The sequence below is a fragment of the Erythrolamprus reginae genome, chromosome 2 (genome assembly GCF_031021105.1).
Source record: "Erythrolamprus reginae isolate rEryReg1 chromosome 2, rEryReg1.hap1, whole genome shotgun sequence".
NCBI classification, from domain to species: Eukaryota; Metazoa; Chordata; class Lepidosauria; order Squamata; family Dipsadidae; genus Erythrolamprus; species Erythrolamprus reginae.
This window is the reverse complement of record NC_091951.1, coordinates 243427818-243446427: the sequence shown is the minus strand read 5'-3', so window position 1 is coordinate 243446427 and position 18610 is coordinate 243427818. Positions and strand designations below refer to the sequence as shown.

General features: G+C 42.5%; 1 protein-coding gene across 2 annotated transcripts in view; it reads left to right on the top strand.

Moving 5' to 3' along the window:
- ABCA1 (ATP binding cassette subfamily A member 1) overlaps positions 1-18610 on the top strand; it is a 167428-nt gene that overhangs the window by 40536 nt on the left and 108282 nt on the right. For both annotated transcript variants that reach the window (XM_070742367.1, XM_070742368.1), the window contains exons 3-5: positions 2771-2864; positions 8269-8410; positions 10599-10714. In XM_070742367.1, the coding sequence (XP_070598468.1) occupies positions 2771-2864; positions 8269-8410; positions 10599-10714 (352 nt within the window). The remainder of the gene's footprint in view (positions 1-2770; positions 2865-8268; positions 8411-10598; positions 10715-18610) is intronic.

Here is an 18610-nt window from a genome sequence, read left to right as displayed (position 1 = left end):
GTGTAAGACGGTATTAGTTGTGGAAGCAAAAGTCTGCTGATCTCCAGTTGTGAAAGATGGCATAGCTTCCGCAATTTCTACATCATTTGCCTTCAAGATACATTATTGGCAAAGGATTTTGAACCAATGAACGTAATGCTTCTGGATGAGATTTGTTTACAGTTGTTTACAGTTTAGATTTTGCTGACTTACTGTAACATCCTCAGAGCTTGGAACTATGCTAAATGTCAATTATCTAATTTTAGATCCTCATGTCCATGCTCTAGTCTATGTGAACATTGATCAACACACTTCTTAATAGTTGATTTAGCATCTTTAAAAACATTTTCTGAAGGAAAAACACCAGAAATTACATAAGTAGGTGGATGATTATGGAAGGGCTACTGCAAAAGTTTCCTCTGGTGCATTTATATATACAGTGATCCCTCGATTTTCGCGATCTCGAGCTTCGCGAAACGCTATATCGCGATTTTTCCCACCCGATGACGTCACTCTCTTCCTTCCTTTCTCATCTTTCTTTCTCTCTCTCTTTCTCTATCTTGCTTCTTCCTCTCTCACACTCTCTTCCTCCCTCTCTCATCTCTTTCTTTCCTTCTCTCTCTTTCTCTATCTCTCCCCCTCTTGCTGGTGGGCGGTGGGCGGGCGAGCGGGGGCATCAGCGAGGAAGACCCAGGGAAGGTTCCTTCAGCCGCCCAGCAGCTGATCTGCTCGGCAGCGCGGCGGCAGCGAGGAGCCGAATCGGGGTTTCCCCGCCGCCCACGCAAAGGGGAAACCCCGATCTTCGTCTGCTCGCTGCTGCTGCGCTGCCGAGCAGATCAGCTGCTGGGAGGCCGAAGGAACCTTCCCTGGGTCTTCCCCGCCGCCCATGCAAACTCCACCATCTGCGCATGCGCGGCCATGAAAAAAAGGGTGCGCATGCGCAGATGGTGTTTTTACTTCCGCAACCCTACATCGTGAAAAATCGATTATCGCGAGGGGTCTTGGAACGGAACCCTCGCGATAATCGAGAGATCACTGTATATCTATATTCCATTTGGAATAATTGTTTGGCACATACAGAAATCAGATAAGTATATATTCCATTATGTCACATGGAGAGGATTGGCATTCCAAGGATTCATTTATACATCACTCACAGCCTGGGTAATTTAAATTTCTTGTATTGTTGCAAGGTAACTGAGTCTAGACCAGCCTTACCAGCCTATCCATTTTGAGATAGCTAGATTACTATAATAACGTGACTATTCTTCCCAGAATGATAGCTAAAGTTTTGTGTGTACAGATATATGTTATAAATACATGTAAATAAATGCATGTTTGCAAAGGACTTCAAAATTATTTTTGAAAATAGACTCCAGTCTGCAAAAAAGGAGAAAGATGTTTGCAAAAGAAGGGCCTGAAAAATAACAGATAGTATTGAAAACTGCCTACAAAAGATCAAACACTATTCAGAGTTGGAAACAAAATAGCACATGCTGGCTGTTTGATTTTTTTTGTTATATAATATGTGCATAAGGGGGGGGGGGAAATCCCCTGACATTTGGGAAACTTATGAAAAATAAAGGCTGCTTTGAGAAAATTTACATAAGGTGTGTTACAGACATTGATCTTCAGTATATATTTACATTTTGGGGGAAATTGCATATGAAAGTTCAACTTAAGAGAGAAAATATGAATGACTGATGGATATGATCTAGAAACAAACCTTCTACCATCTCATCCCATTTCTTGCCTAGTGGACAGGAATGCTGTACAATTATTGCTTCATGAATTAATATTCAGAGTCCTTAGGGAGTTGGGCGGCATACAAATTGAACTAACTAAACAAACTAAACAAACAAACAAATGTAGTCCTCAATGTGACCAATCAAAATTACTATAGCACTGAAAAAAGTGAATTATGCCCATTTTGCACATGTAAGACCATTTCAGGCTCCCTATGATCACATATTCAAAATTCAAATGCTTGCCAACTGGTTCATATTTATGACCATTGCAATGTCCCGGGGTCATGTGATCTGCTTTTGTGACGCTTCTGACAAGGAAAGTCAATGAGGAAGTCAGGTTTACGTAACAACCATGTTACTCACTTAACAATTACAATGATTCACTTAACAACGGTGGCAAGAAACATTGTAAACATCGTAAAATGGGGCAAAACTCATTTAACAAATATTTAGATTTGGGGCTCAATTGTGGTTTTAAGTCGAGGACTACCTCTCTAATTGATCCAAGGACATTAAGAAGACACTGAATGGGGAATAGCTACAGCAAAGAGCAACGTTTTGTTCATAGAAGTTTTTTTTTTAAAGCCATACTTATGTCTGCTTTTGTTTTCATTTGCTTCATCATGCGAAGTATGTCAGTTAGTTCAGTTTACTTTATTGATTAACCCCTGGGCCATATCAAAGTGCAGAGTTCCAGACACAATTTTTTTACTAAAATCTGATAAAAACAATTTAAAATCAAATTGGAGTAAAACACAATTTAAAATGAAATTGATCATACCAAGTCAGAGGTGGGATTCACATAATTTCTTTACCGGTTCGCCTAGCACCGAAAATGTGAGCGTGCATGTGTGCACACTCGCTTCAGTTGTGCGCACACCTTATGCACATTTGCTGGCATGCATGGCTTGCACGCATGCGTGAAGCTTGAAAATGTTTCTAAATAGGACCAGTTTGCTGGATCAGATCCAAACTGGCTGATTACCATCTCTGTACCAAGTATGAATACTTAGTAATCTGCTGTTTCTCCTCTTCTCCTCCAGGTCCAACTACTGATTGAAATCACTTGGCCATTGTTTATCTTCTTCATTCTGATGTCTGTGCGACTGTCTTATCCACCTTATGAACAACATGAATGTAAGTTTTTTTTAAAAAAGGCTTCTACTTTGGAGAAGGAGGAGTAAGTGAGAGGCAGATTGCATAAGAAAACTGAATTATTTCTGGTCTAGGAAGATAGAAGATAACAGGGCTGGCAAAGGTTTGGACTATCTGTACTTGACCTTCAGCCAGATAGGAAGGTTCTTCAGTTTTGCATGTAGCCATAACAGCTGAAATCAGAGTTTTTAAGCGCAATTCATTTCTGATGTCAACAAATGCCATTGCTAAAGTTGCTCTGGCTTGACCACTATTAACATACCCTGAAGGTTTCCTTATAGCCCTGTGCTTAGTAGTATAATCCTACGATGGTTCCTTACAGCAGTGTTTTTCAACCAGTGTGCCGTGGCACACTAGTGTGCTGCGAGACATGGTCAGGTGTGCCGCGAAGAAGGAAGAAGGAAGAAGGTTCTGGTCTCACAACCTTTTGCTGAGAGAGAGAGAGAGTGAGAGAAAGAGAGAAAGAGTGAGAGAGAGAAAGCAAGTGAGAGAGAGAGAGAGAAAGAAAGCAAGAGAGAGAGAGATAGAAAGCAAGAGAGAGAGAGAGAAAAGGAGAGGAAGGGAGAGAGAGAGAAATGAGCAAAAAGGGGAGGAAAAAAGAAATGAGAAAACGATTGAGACAGAGAATGAGAGGAAAGAGAGAGAAACAAAAGAGAGAGAGAGAAGTGACTCTTGATTTAAAGCATATGATAAAAAGCACCCAAAAAATAAGAGAGAAAACCCCCCAGCCCTCACCTGTTTTTGGAAATGGTTCAAGAGTATGTATACACACACACACACACACAAGAGGGGGAGGAGACAGAGATGGAAAAAGAGAGGAGTGTGTCTTAGAGTGTCTTTTTGTGTCATTTTGGTTGGTGGTGTGCCCCAGGATTTTGTAAATGTAAAAAATGTGCCGCGGTTCAAAAAAGGTTGAAAATCACTGCCTTACAGGAATGGTTATGAAACTTTTTGATCTCAGGGTCTCTTTACATTCTTAAAAAGCATTGAAGACTTCAAGGAGCTATATGGGTTATATAGCAATAGCATTTAGACTTGCACAGCACTTCACAGTACTTTACAGTCCTCTCTAAGCGGTTTACAGAGAGTAAGCATATTGCCCCCAACAATCTACTTCCTCATTTTACCGATCTTGGAAGAATGGAAAGATGAGTCAATCTTGAGCCTACTGAGAATCGATCTGCCAAACTGCTGGCAGACGGTGATCAGCAGAAATAGCTTGCAGTACTGCACTCTGGTTAACCACTCTGGTTAACCACTGCACCACTGAGGCTCTATCAATATCTATTACATTATAAATTAAAACTGAGAAAATTTAAAAATATTTGTATTTGCAGACCCCCTGAAAGGGTCTCAAAGATTCCCAGGAGTCTCCAGACCACACTGTGTGAACCACTGCTTTAAAGTGATTTCTTTCACAGCTTCACATATTAATTAAAGGATAGAGCTGAGTTATTACCTATAGCTATTTTGATGGATGTTTATATTAATTAAAACTGTTGGCAAATAACAACTTAATCTTGCACAACAGAGAAATCCTGGGCATACAACAATGTGGAATATTTAATTGGCCTTCTTAAACTCTTGTATATACATACTCTGAAGTAGAACTCGTTGACTTTAGCAGGATTTATTCCCTGACATTGATGGCCAAGCTCACATACACACATGCATACAAGCATACATGATAGCTGAGTGGATATATATATAAAAGAAGGATGCTACTTTATGTTCAGTAATAAGCTGCATTGTGTATCAGAGGCTAAAAGTGCCCATAAGTTGTTGGATGAAAATATACTTAGTTCACAGCAAACCAGTTTTTTCAGGACAGCTGAAAGAACTTTTGAGAACAGGATTCAATTCCTGGAACACAGAAACTTGTTCAATGTGTCCCTAGTTGGCTCTACTCAAACAGGATTTCCTTTTTCAAAAAAAAATACCAACTCTGTGGTATATTTCTCCATAATAATTCAAACCTCATTACTAGCTACAGAGAAGGGATTTCAACAAAGATAAGTAGGCCTGATGAAATCTCAATTGCACAACTTTTAATATTAACATAGTAAGTCAGTGAAGATGTTCAACTGAAGCGAGAAAAAAACTAGGCTGAATTTCATCCTTGATCATGGAAACTCACTGTCAATCAAATCTATCTTTATGGTCATAGACCACAGTAAAAAGGGGGAATACAAACAATTGGTAATTTTAAAAGCTAAACAAAATAATCTGCATTTTTACCACTTTGTATACACTTTTGTTTTGTGTGTGTGTGTGTAATTTTTCCCCTAAACGTGTATTTTATATGATCTTTCACTTTCAAAATGACTATTTTTTTTGTTTCCCATCCTTCTTATAGCAATAGCACTTGCTATTCACGGTGCTTTACAGCAATTTCTAACAGAGTCAGCATATTAACACACACACACACACCCAACAGTCTGGGTTCTCAGAAAGATGGAAGGCTGAGTCAACCTAGAGCCGGTCAGAATCGAACTGCCGAACTTCAGTCAGCTGGCAGTCAGCAGAAGTAGCCTGCAGTACTGCGTTTTAATCACTGTACCACCATGGCTCTTATGCTGATTTATAACCCTAATAAAGATTTGATTGGTTGATTCACTGGGGTAAATTCACCTGGCCAATCACTTCTCCTACCCCATCTAACATAGTGATTGTTGTTACAAGGACAAATATTTGGGAAAGGAAATCTGTGAGTGCTGCCTTGATCACCTGCAGGAAAAGTGGGATATATAGGTAGTCCTCAACTTGCAATAGTTCGCTTAGTGATTGTTCAAAGTCATAACGACATTGAAAAAAAAGATGCTTATGATGTTTATTTTTTACTATTACAACTTTTGCATCATGTCCCTGGTCATGGGGCCAAAATTCAGATGCTGGGCAATCTGTTCATATTTATAACCGTTGCTGTGTCTCTGGAATCATGTGATCACTTTTTTGTGACCTTCTGACAAGCAAAGTCCATAGGGAAGCCAGATTTAGATAACAACCATGTTTCTAACTTATCAACTGCAGTGGTTCACTTAACAACTTAACAAGTGTCTCACTTAATGACAGAAATTTGGGATTCAATTGTGGTCGTAAATTGAGGACTACCTGCAAGTAGGCCTGCATGTATGACCACAATTGAGCCCAGAATTTATGTTGCTCAGTGAGAAAGTTGTTAACTGCGTTTGGTCCCATTTTATGCCCTTTTTTTGCCACAATTGTTGTGGCAAGAATCCCTGCGGTTGTTAAATCAGTAACACAGTTGTTAAGTGGATCTGGCTTCCCCATTGACTTTGCTTGTCAGAAGCTCGCTATAAAGGTGTTCACATGACCCCAGGACACTGAAACTGTCATAAATATGAACCTGTTTTCAAGCCCCTAAATGTAAATGGGGCTGTTGCAATGGTCGTGACTGTGAAAAACGGTCATAAGTCACTTTTTTCAGTGCACAAAAGTTGTAACTTTTTTACAGTTGTAACTTTGAACAGTCACTAAATGAAACTATTGTAAGTCAAGGACTACCTCTATATGGTACAAGTCCCTGTTGTCTTTTGTCCCTGTTTGCCCTTTCACAATTTGCCTATTTGTTGCATATGTTATAAGCCAGTGATGGTGAACCTTTTTTGGTTCAAGTTCCAAAAGGGAGAAGCGCGGGGGGTTCAGGCATGCATGTGGCCACACTCATAATTCCATGTGGCCTGCCCACGCATTTGCATGTACAACTCCCCCCCTCCACTCTTAGCATGTCATGGCACTCCCGTTTTTCGCTCTCCCCAGGCTTTAGAACCTTTCTAGAACAGTGTTTCCCAACCTTGGCAACTTGAAGATATCTGGACTTCAACTCCCAGAATTCCCCAGCCAGCATTCGCTGGCCGGGGAATTCTGGGAGTTGAAGTCCAAATATCTTCAAGTTGCCAAGGTTGGGAAACACTGTTCTAGAAGCCTGGGGAGAGTGAAAACGGTCTTTCCCACCCCACCCTGGAGGCCCTCCGGAGGCAGAAAATGGCTCATTTGCCAACTTTCAATTAAACGGGAAGGCCCTGTTTTTGTTCTTCACAAGTTCCAGAGCCTTTCTAGGAGTCTGGGGAGGGCGAAAATGGCCTTCCCCACCCACCCAGAGGCCTTCAGTGGCCTGTTTCAAGTTAGCAAATGGGCCATTTCTGGCCTCCAGAGGGCTTCTGTGAGAGAGAGAGAGAGAGGGAGAGGGATAGAAGGAGAAGAAGAAGGCCATTTTCACTCTCCTTGGGCTCCTAGAAAGGCCTTCCCCACCCTCCCAGAGGCCTTCAGTGGCCTGTTTCAAGTTAGCAAATGGGCCATTTCTGGCCTCCACTGGGCTTCCATGTGTGTGTGTGTGAGAGAGAGAGAGAGGGGGGGGGGAGAGAGAGAGAGGGGGGGGTAGAAAGCTGTCTCCTCGGGCTCCTAGAAAGGCTTGGAGCTTGGGGAGAGCAAAAAACAGACCTTCCCCACCAGTAATGGGCTGCCAAAAATTTTACTGCCACACTGTGGGTGTGGCTTATTTTGTGGGTGTGGCTTGATGGTCATGTGACTAGGTAGGAATGTCTTGCCAGCCATGTGGCCAGGTGCGAGAGGCTTGAACTGTCATCATCGTTCAAGTGAACTGTTAAGTCCTCAACTTACAACCTCACCAGTGTCGCTTGCTGGGGTGACAATTTGCTTCGCGTTTTCCCTGCTCTCCTTCCTTGGTCACCCCCTGCCTCAGGCTGGGGAGCTAGGCAAATGGGTGATGCTCAGCTGTTGATAAAAGAGAGGGGAGGTAAAAGTCCCCCTGCAACTGAGAGTTTTTGGCGCGGCTCAGCTCTCCTTTTTTTCCCTGTGCTGCTGCTGCTGTGCACTCATCACTTTTTTCCTCTTCCTTCCTGGCCTCGGGAGGTGGCCACGTGAGGCTGGAAGGGAGCTGGGCAGAAGAGAGGGAAGTTCGTCTGGGGCCAGGAAGGAGGAAAGAGAAAAAAAGAGAGGAGCGCAGATGCAGCAGCAGCGGGGGAAAAGGAGAGGCCAGCCAAGACCGGTAATCCCGGAAGTGACTACCACAGGTCAGCTGGAGCTGGGCATGCAGATTCATTTCCGCCGGTGGAACTGTGTTCCACCCCTTCCTGCCTGCTGCCCACCCCTATTCCCCACCCCTTCCAGAGGCCGAAAACAGCCTGTTTCCCGATTCCAAGTAGGCCCAAAATCAGCTGGTGACCTGAGTTCGTGTGCCCACTGACATGGCTCCACATGCCATAGATTATAAGCCATTGTTTCTTGTTGCTATATATTATATGTGTTTGAAGACAGCTTGGGTGGGGGAGTTATAACATTAGGACATAGAAGTTTTAGGGATGACATCATGCAATGTCCTAAATATTTATCCTCATATTTTTAGGTCATTTTCCAAACAAGGCCATGCCTTCGGCTGGAACATTGCCCTGGGTCCAGGGGATTATCTGCAATGCCAACAATCCTTGCTTTCGTTCCCCGACACCTGGGGAGACACCCCGCATTGTTGGCAATTTTAATGAATCTATGTGAGTATTTGCTATTTATTAAACTTTGGCCTGCCAATCTGAAGAAGACAAAAAAACCCAAAACCAATGCCTTATCAAGGGAACAGGCTGTTCTTTGCTATACTCAAGAGAAGCCTTTGGCCTTTAGCACAAATTAAGAGCAAAAATTGGGCAGTTATTGGGGGTGGAGTGACTATTATAAATAAGGAAAATGTAAAACAAGACACATTTTCTAAGCTGAAGTTATTTAGAACATCCTTTGCATGCCCTTATTGCTGAGGACTACCAAGAAATTTGGGGGCTTATGTTATCCTTTCAATGGGGAGAGATGGCTGTTTATTGTTTGTCAGACCCTCTAAGTAGGCAAAATCAAGAAACAATTAATTTTAACTAGTGATTAAGGCACCTGGCTAGAAAGTGGAAACCCCTGAGTTCGAATGCTGCCTTAGCCATGAAAGACAGTTGGGTGACGTTGGGACAATTATTATTATTATTATTATTATTTGGGCCAGTATTATTTGGGCCACTTCGTAGGGTGGTTGTTGTGGGGAAAACAGGAGGAAGATCTGTGCGGAATATGCTTGCCACCTGGAATTATTTGTAAAAATAATAAAGGTGGGACAAAAATTAATTACCGTATTTTTAGAGTATAAGACGCACCTTAGCTTTTGGGGAGGAAAATAGGAAAAAATAATTCATCTGGCTAGTCCTTAGTCTGGTCAGCTTCAGCACATTAGCTTGCTGGTTTTGACCTCACATGCTTTCTTTTCATCCCCTGGTGGAGGATAAAAAAACAGTTTCTAAAACAGAGAAAAATAATGAGAAAATCAGGCAAAGGGAAGATTGCTTAGCTAGTGAAGCACTGAAGATGGCTTCACTGTTAGCACCTTATTAGGGCTGGAAAAAAAAGCTTAGTACAAGCTTCATTCGGAGTACAGTGGTACCCTCTACCTAAGAACGTCTCTACTTACAAACTTTTCTAGATAAGAACCAGGTGTTCGAGATTTTTTTTGCCTCTTCTCAAGAACCATTTTCCACTTACAAACCCGAGTCTCCAAAACTGTACCCAGAAAAGGCAGGGAGAAGCCTCCGCGAGGCCTCTCTAGGAATCTCCTGGGAGGAAACAGGGCCAGAAAAGGCGGGAAGAAGCCTCCATGGGGCCTCTCTAGGAGTCTCCTGGGAGGAAACAGGGCCAGAAAAGGCAGGGAGAAGCCTCTGTGAGGCCTCTCTAGGAATCTCCTGGGAAGAAACAGGATTGGAAAAGGTGGGGAGAAGCCTCTGTGGGGCCTCTCTAGGAATCTCCTGTAAGGAAACAGGACCTCCACCCTCCCAGTGCTTTCCTCAATCGCACACATCATTTACTTTTACATTGATTCCTATGGGAAACATTGCTTCTTCTTACAAACATTTCTATTTAAGAACCTGGTCACAGAACGAATTAAGTTCGTAAGTAGAGGTACCACTCTATTAGACACACTGAATTTTTTAGGGGAGAAAAAGGTGCGTCTTATACTCTGAAAAATACGGTAATGCTGCAGGAAGGCCAGAATTGCCTTTATTGAGATTGACTAATATAATCTTGCAGGTCTGTACTGAAGTGAATTAGGAAGCTGTCTGCCTGAGTCATGTCTCATTGTTCTAAGAAATGCTTCAGTCCCTTGTGTTTAAGGGATGATTCCTGTACATTTCCAACAAGGTGATCTTCCTTGTTCTCTATCCCATAATCCTGGTGGATATGCAGAGACCATTGCTCAATCAGAAAGACTTTAAAGCAGCTTTCTTCCCTGATGATCATCCTGCAAATTCTTGCTTGTGGTTATTCCCTCTAGTTTACTTCATTGATGTTCCTGGAGATAAGACATATATTGCCTTTCTCCTCTTAAGAAACCAAGGGAATGGCTGTGTTTGCATGACGAGCTGAACCACCAACTAGCCAATAGTATCTCCTCTTTGTCTGCTTTGCAAACCAAACCAATTCAATTAATAGATGTTTCCGTGTGCTCGCAAGCAACACTTAAAAGCAATTTATAAACAAGTGCTTATGGGAATATGATCGTGTTGACTTAGCAGAATAGCACCCAATAATGTCAGACACAAAGTAAAGGTGGATAAATATATATTTTAGGATCCATTTGGGGGATATTTAAATGGTCTCTCTCATGATGACTAATAATTTTTCTCTTTTTGTTTCTTGCCCTCATTTCTTCAGTGTTTACCGACTGTTCAATGATGCCAAACGCTTGCTATCGTTTAGCCAGGACAGCAGCATCAAGGATATACCAAAAGTGTTGACAAAAGTCATGAAATTTAGGAAATTTGCTTCAGGTAAGTGAACCTAAAAAAGGAATATGGTGTATTTTGCAGAGATTCTTGTCCATAATCTGGAACAGTGGAAGCATTTGGCAGATGCGTGGACTTCAACTCCCAGAATTCCCCAGCTAGCTTTTTTCCAAGTTGGAAAAAGCTTTAGAAGGGAATCAGGGCTGTATTAGAATTGGGGGCCCTGATACTTTGCCCTGGAACGATCCAGAACATACTAGCTTGTGCATTGTCCCCATGAAAATTGATGGAGCTTCCTTGTAATGAAATTAGAATGTGTACCATCAGGTGTGAAATGCTCCCACTTGGCTCATGCCTGTCGGTCGTTGGAGAGCCAGTTGTGAAGAGCTCTGCCTACCCACCAGGAGACTGACGTATGGGTTCATTCATTCATTCATTCATTCATTCATTCATTCGTTCATTTAATTAGATTTGTATGCCACCCCTCTCCAAAGGCTCGGGGCGGCTCACAACAATAATAAAAGCAATAAAACAGTGGAACAAATCTAATATTAGAAGAAAAAATATATAAAACCCCAACAATTAAAACCATACAACACATACACACCATACATAAAATATAAAAGCCTGGGGGAGGTATCTTAGTTCCTCCTTGCCTGGCGATATAGGTGGGTTTTGAGTAATTTGTGAAAGACAAGGAGGGTGGGGGCCATTCTAATCTCCGGGGGGAGTTGATTCCAGAGGGCCGGGGCCGCCACAGAGAAGGCTCTTCCCCTGGGGCCCGCCAAGCGACATTGTTTGGTCGACGGGACCCGGAGGAGTCCAACTCTGTGGGACCTTATCGGCCGCTGGGATTCGTGCGGTAGAAGGCGGTTCCAGAGGTATTCTGGTCCAATGCCATGTAGGGCTTTAAAGGTCATTACCAACACTTTGAATTGTGACCGGAAACTGATCGGCAGCCAGTGCAGGCCACGGAGTATTGTAGAAACGTGGGCGAATGTAGGGAGCCCCACGATGGCTCTTGCAGCCGCATTCTGCACGATCTGAAGTTTCCGAACACTTTTCAAAGGTAGCCCCATGTAGAGAGCGTTGCAGTAATCGAACCTCGAGGTGATGAGGGCATGAGCGACTGTGAGCAATGACTCCCTGTCCAAATAGGGCCGCAACTGGTGCACCAGGCGAACCTGGGCAGAACGCTTGGGCATGTACAGAGGGTAAAATAACCCAATTGTCGGCATCTGGGTGGGTGGGCGGAGCGTCATGCTGCCTTCGCTGTCTCCAATGATCAAGAGGCACGAGCAAATTGGGAGCATTTCACCCCTGTGTAACCAGCCTAATATGAAATACTTCATAATAGCTGTTTGGCAATTTTTTTCCCTTTGAAATGGACTTTGGGTATTCCTGTCTCTATCCCATAATAATTGGAAGGGTTCGAGTGGCGGTGCATACCTGTGAATATCTGTGGCTGCTTTGCCTAGTGTAGGAGCAGTAGGGGGGAAGGAATACACAAAAGTGAGATGGATGAGGAAGAAAACCTCTTGCCAGCTGGTGACTCATTTAATTGTATGCATTTGATCTCCAGCTCTTCCCGTCCATGCAAATATCTGGGCATAACATATTGCTGCTTTCATTACATCTAGTTTGTTCCTCTCTTCACCTCTCCAACCCCTCTTTTCTCTAGTGTAAGCATTTGGAAGCAGGCAGGAAACCCAAGAGCGATAGGCTTCATTGGGAAGTGAAAGATATTTGGAAGTACCATATTTTTCCGAGTATAAGGCATACCAGAGTATAAGATGTCACTTAATTTTTTTTGGGGGGGGGGAGGAAAATAGAGGAAAATTTACCTACCAGATATAAATCTGGCTAGCGTCCTTAGCATAGTTCCCTCTAAGCTGAGCAGTGAGCAATCGCTCACTTAAAAATCATCATCAACTCAGAGTTTTCCAAACCTGCCCAGAAGCCAAGAGGGAAAGAGTGAGAGGGAAGGAGAGAGAGAGAGAGGAAGAGAGAGAAACAGATAGGAAAAAGAGAGGAAGGAAAAGAGAAAGAAAAAGAATGGGAGTAAGGAAGAAAGAAAGAAAATCAAAATCTAGTTTGAAACTAGCTCAACTATTTAAGTGGCATTTTGATATTGATAGAGTTGCCCTATTATGAGCTCACTGTTATAGACACACAGTATTTATTTATTTAGTTATTTATTTAATATTTTTGTGCTGCCCAGTCCCGAAGGGACTGCCGCTCAGACACTATACTTTTCCGCCCACCCACCCAAAAAATTAGAGGGAACACTGGTCCTTAGTTTGATCAACATTAGCACATTATAGCACACTTCAGTAACCGAGTTGTCGAAGCGTGGAACTCATTACCGGACTCCATAGTGTCATCCCCAAACCCCCAACACTTTACCCTTAGATTATCTATGGTTGACCTATCCAAATTCCTAAGAGGTCAGTAAGGGGCGAGTACAAGTGCACTAGAGTGCCTTCCGTCCCCTGTCCTATTGCTCTCCTATATCTCCTATACCTTTCTTCTATTCCTATATCTCTTCTTCTATTCTTTCATTGATATGTTCTATTACTATATCTTCTCTTCTATTCTTTCTTAGATATACCGTATTTTACTATGAGTATTTCCTCTATAACCTTCATCATGTATTTTACTGTGTGTGTGTGTGTGTGTGTGTGTGTGTGTATTGTTCTGAGTTCGGGTTTTGCCCCTGTAATATTTTGAGTGTCTCTGCGACGTTTCGGTGAAATCACATTCACCATCATCAGGCTGAAGTTATAAGCTTCGTGCTGCTGTAAATATACTTTGTTTGCAACTGCCATTTGTTCCTTATATATAGTGTTGGGGGTGGAGATTTGGTTTGAATGTAGCAAATAGATTGGGTGGCTATGTTTTAATGATTTGATTGGTTGGTGGAATCACATTTAGTTGAAGGATTGACATGGTGATGATTATGATATGTTTTTTTGTTTAAGGCTATATATACCCACTAAAACTCTCATTGTGTATTGGACTAACTAACTAACTAACTAACTAACTAACTAACTAACTAACTAACTAACTAACTAACTAAATTTATCCCCTAGTTAAGGCTGAAAAAAATAATCTTCTGAGGGAGTAGGAATGAAAATAAGCTTGCAAGCTGGGAAGATTGTTAGGTCTGAAAAAAATATTTTTTGGAGGAATAACAATGAAAACCAGCCTGCAAGCTGAGAAAAGCAGGGAAGATCATTAGTGTCTCCTTAGGGCTGGGGAAAAAAGTTTTGAAAAAGATACATTCAGAGAATAAGACACACCCAAATTTTCAGCCTTTTTGGTGGGGGGAAAAAGGTCTTATGCTCCGAAAAATACGATGTGTGGAAATATTTGGAATACTGTGCCTCGTTCTAGAGACCTCACTTGAAAAAAATATATTAATAAGATCGAGCAAATCCAGAGACGTGCAACCAAAATGATACAAGGTCTGAGGGACAAATTTATCAGGAGAGATTGGAGCAACTGAATATGGACAGCCTGAAGGAAAGGAGAGGAAGGGGTGGACATGATTGAAACCTTTAAATATAAAGATGAATAAGGTTCTAGAAGGCAATATTTTCAACATTAAGCGAAAATCAGGAACAAAGGGGCATAAACTCAAATTAACTGGAGAAAAGTTGAAAAGTAATGTTAAAAAGTATTACTTTCAAGAAAGGGTGTTGGAAGCTTGGAATCAACTGCCAGTGGAGGTTGAGGGTCAATCATCAGTAACTTGAGTTTAAATACGCTTGGGATAAACATGTGCCCATCATAGAACAAAAATTTAAAAAATTAACTCAAAGGGCAGACCTGATGGACCACTAGGTCTTTTTATGCTGTCAAGGTTTTTTTTGGTGTGCTTCTATGAAATGAAAATAACTTCTAAGAATTTGAGTCTGCATTTGGGCAAAGAAATATTTTCTGTCAAAACTTGACTTTTCCCCTCTGCTTCTCACTTTTCTCCAAATTTTAAATTAAGAATAACGTTTCTGTAGTAAGACAACCAGGGGTGGGTTCTAACTTACATCACTGCCGGTTTGCTTCCTCCCGAGCTGTGTGGGCGCGCAGGCGCAGTATTGAAAACTCCTGCGCAAGCGCAGAAACAAAAAACAAGATGGCGTTGTGAGAGCAGGTTTGGGGCGTGGCCAGCCTGCCATCTCTCTTGGTTCGGCAACCACGGGGGAATTCCTGCTAGTGGTTCTAAAGTACCTGTCCGAACCAAGAGGAACTCATCTCTGATGACAAGACAGTCCTGAGGCGGGTGAAAATTAAAAAAAAATGTATCTGAGTGATTATAACAGAGAGTCAATGCTGCATGCATTTGCGGAGAGCTTTAGAAAGGCAAGTCGAAAAGAAAGCAAATTCTCGGGTCTCCAATTTTTTTTACAATGCCTCATTCAAATAGTGATTGGAAAGGAACAAGGCATTTTTTAAAATATGCATTGCACTTTTCAGTGGACATTAAAGTTGGAGGGCTGGAGGGTTTTAGTGGGAAGACTGCACGCTTGCCCTGAGAGAGGGGCTTTTGGGAAAACTAACTCAATCTAGACAAGACGGAGTGGCTGTGGGTCCTGCCTCCCATGGACAATTCTATCTGTCCGTCCATTACCCTGGGTGGGGGGAATTATTGACCCCCTCAGAGAGGGTCCACAATTTGGGCATCCTCCTCAATCCACAGCTCACATTAGAGAAACATCTTTCAGCTGTGGCAAGGGGGGCGTTTGCCCAGGTTCACCTGGTGCGCCAGTTGCGGCCCTATTTGGACCGGGAGTCACTGCTCACAATCACTCATGCCCTCATCACCTCGAGGCTCGACTACTGTAACGCTCTCTACATGGGGCTACCTTTGAAAAGTGTTCGGAAACTTCAGATCGTGCAGAATGCAGCTGCGAGAGCAATTATGGGCTTCTCTAAGTATGCCCATATTACTCCAACACTCCGCAGTCTGCATTGGTTGCTGATCAGTTTCCGGTCACAATTCAAAGTGTTGGTTATGACCTATAAAGCCCTTCATGGCACCGGACCAGAATACCTTCGGGACCGCCTTCTGCCACACGAATCCCAGCGACCGGTTCGGTCCCACAGAGTTGGCCTTCTTCGGGTCCCGTCGACTAAACAATGTCGTCTGGCGGGACCCAGGGGAAGAGCCTTCTCTGTGGCGGCTCCGACCCTCTGGAACCAGCTCCCCCCTGAGATTAGGATTGCCCCCACCCTCCTTGCCTTTTGCAAACTCCTTAAAACCCACCTCTGCCGTCAGGCATGGGGGAACTGAAACATCTCCCCCTTGCCCATGTTGTTCTGGTGTTTGATTGATTGTGTGCTTGTTTTTATATATTCTGGGGTTGTTTTTATGAATTTTTTAGCCTAAAATTGTAATTGGATTGGTGGGTATTGGATTTGTCATTATGTACTGTTTTGCCATTGTTGTGAGCCGCCCCGAGTCTGCGGAGAAGGGCGGCATATAAATCCAATAAATCTAATCTAATCTAATCTACCCCTGGATGCTGATTCTATTTGGCCAATATGACTCTGTGCTCATCTTAAAGCCGCTTTATATTGCATAGGTTGCAGCCTTGTCTATTTCGCGGCTTTCCCTTCTCTTTTGCCAAGCCCTAAGGAGAGGCTTTGCTGACTGACTGAGTGAATGAGAGAGGGAGGGAGGCAGTAAGTAAATCGTTGTGATGGTTTTCAGAGTGAGAGAAAAAGGGACTTCAAATGCCGCTTTGTCACCTCAAAGTCTGGTCCTCTACAAATGATAGGCATAAGAGCAACATCATTTGAAAGGATGAGAATGCTGCGTCTGACTGACAGGAATGGGTGTGGGTTTTTTGTAAAAAGGGAGACTGTGTGAAAGACAGCATTGTAGGGCAAGCAGGGGGGGAAGGGAGACCAAATGACAACAGAGCTTCTCCAGTTGAACTGTCTTTCCCGGAAAGATTTCCAGATGTGGAAAGCCCTCACGGGGGCAAATGGCAAAATTAAGATAATAAATAACATTGGAAAACTGCGTATTACATTTAAGTTGCCTTAGGTGCTTTATAACTATAGCGCCAGTGATATTTATTACAACCCTTTGTGCCAGGGCTCCAGGGAGAGACGCAGAAATAAGGCTGGGAAATCATGATGTATCTCAGGCCATTTAATGGGCTTTTAGTCAAGACAAATTACGCACTTTGATTTCTCGGCCCTTACTTTTAGCTGTCGCCGTTCTGCTAAGAAAAGAATTAAATGCAGTGCACCTCATCAACCTCAAAGTGACTTTTTCGGACACTAACCCTGTAAAAGATTGCAAGTTAATTGGAGAAATCTGTCTATCTTTAATAAGGTGAAGCAATTTGTCATTTCACAGGCCTATTATTTGATGGGTTCCATATTGCGGGTATGACTTATGGTGGGCAAAAGTGTTTTTGTCTTTTTAACTTAAATTATTTCCAGGAAAATGGGTGAGAGGCTCTTACAACAGTGGCCAACAATTTCTGGGCACGCACACTCACACACACACACGCAAAGTACCACTTGGCAGTAATGAAAAGTATCTTTCGGGATTAGCCAACCAATTGCTGAACGGCACAAAGGAAGTGTTGAAAATTCTCCTGGCGCTTCTGTTTCCTTGCATGGAATGGTAAAGAATGCTAATCCTTTTACTAAGTTGGGCGGGCTGTTGGTAAGGCGGTCCCTGAAAGAGAAAGACTGTCTGGGAGCCCAAAAGCGCTGGAATTTCTGAGACTAGATGGAAACATGTTTTTAAGGGGGGGGAGAAAACACAGAACATAGAACAACAGGGACTGATGGCAAAAGGGAACTAACAGTCTGAAGCAAAGGCAGTTGATGTGGCAATCAGAATGCAATTTCCCCATGATTTATTACTCAGGAAAAAAAGAAACCCAATTCTTAGAGAGCCTCTCAGACCTTTGTCACTTAACTTTGCTTTCAATAGCACTCTGCCTGCCACATTCCTCCTTTCATTGTAAAGGAGTTTCTGGCCAGTACCAATCATTGTTATTATTATTGTTCTTAAAATACTGGGCGCAATTAGGATTCTTATTGTATCATTGTTTCTAATTACTTGAATACCGTAGTTATTTTTTATGGTTTCCTAAATTGAAACACAGGGAAATTGCAAGTGGGTGGTTGGGTTGGGCTAGGCCCCTAGAGAATTATGGCATTAATTCTTAATCTGGATTTTTACGTGCTTGAAGTTAGAAAAGCACCACACATATTGAGCATAATCAATGGAAAATCCACTTGGTTTCACATATCACGTTATTCTAAGGTGCTTATTTTGGAATTGCACTTTATAAGTCCTGGTCCATGACATGAGGAACTAAGCAAGCTGTGGCTAAATCAACACACCATAGCTTAGAAAAACATGTGAAGGAGGTCAAATGCAGTCTAACTGGATGGGTTAGGTGTTTCTGCAGTGGGAATTTTTTCAAATGGCTGAAAGAAATGGCACACAGTTTTTTGGATAGGTAGGTTATAGATTGAGGGATAGGATGTTTGCGGAATTAAGCATCAAGCGCCTATGAACCTTCCTTGTTCCTGTAGCAGGCGATAGAGAACTACTAATTTCAAACACAAATTTGCATATGCCCCCTCCTAACAATTTAATTTCTGTAGAACAGTGTTTCCCAACCATGGCAACTTGAACATATTTGGACTTCAATTCCCAGAATTCCCTAGCCAGCGAATGCTGGCTGGGGAATTCTGGGAGTTGAAGTCCAGATATCTTCAATTTGCCAAGGTTGGGAAACACTGCTGTAGAATTCCAAAACAAGAATTTCAGAACTTTCTCCTCCTTACCATTCATATGTCTTGCTGTTGTTTCTGTAGGGTAACTTTGTTTAATTTCTCAGAAGAGTTCCTGCCCCTTGGGTTAAGATATTTCTTGCAAGTCTCAGAGCCAAGTGCTTGTGAAGT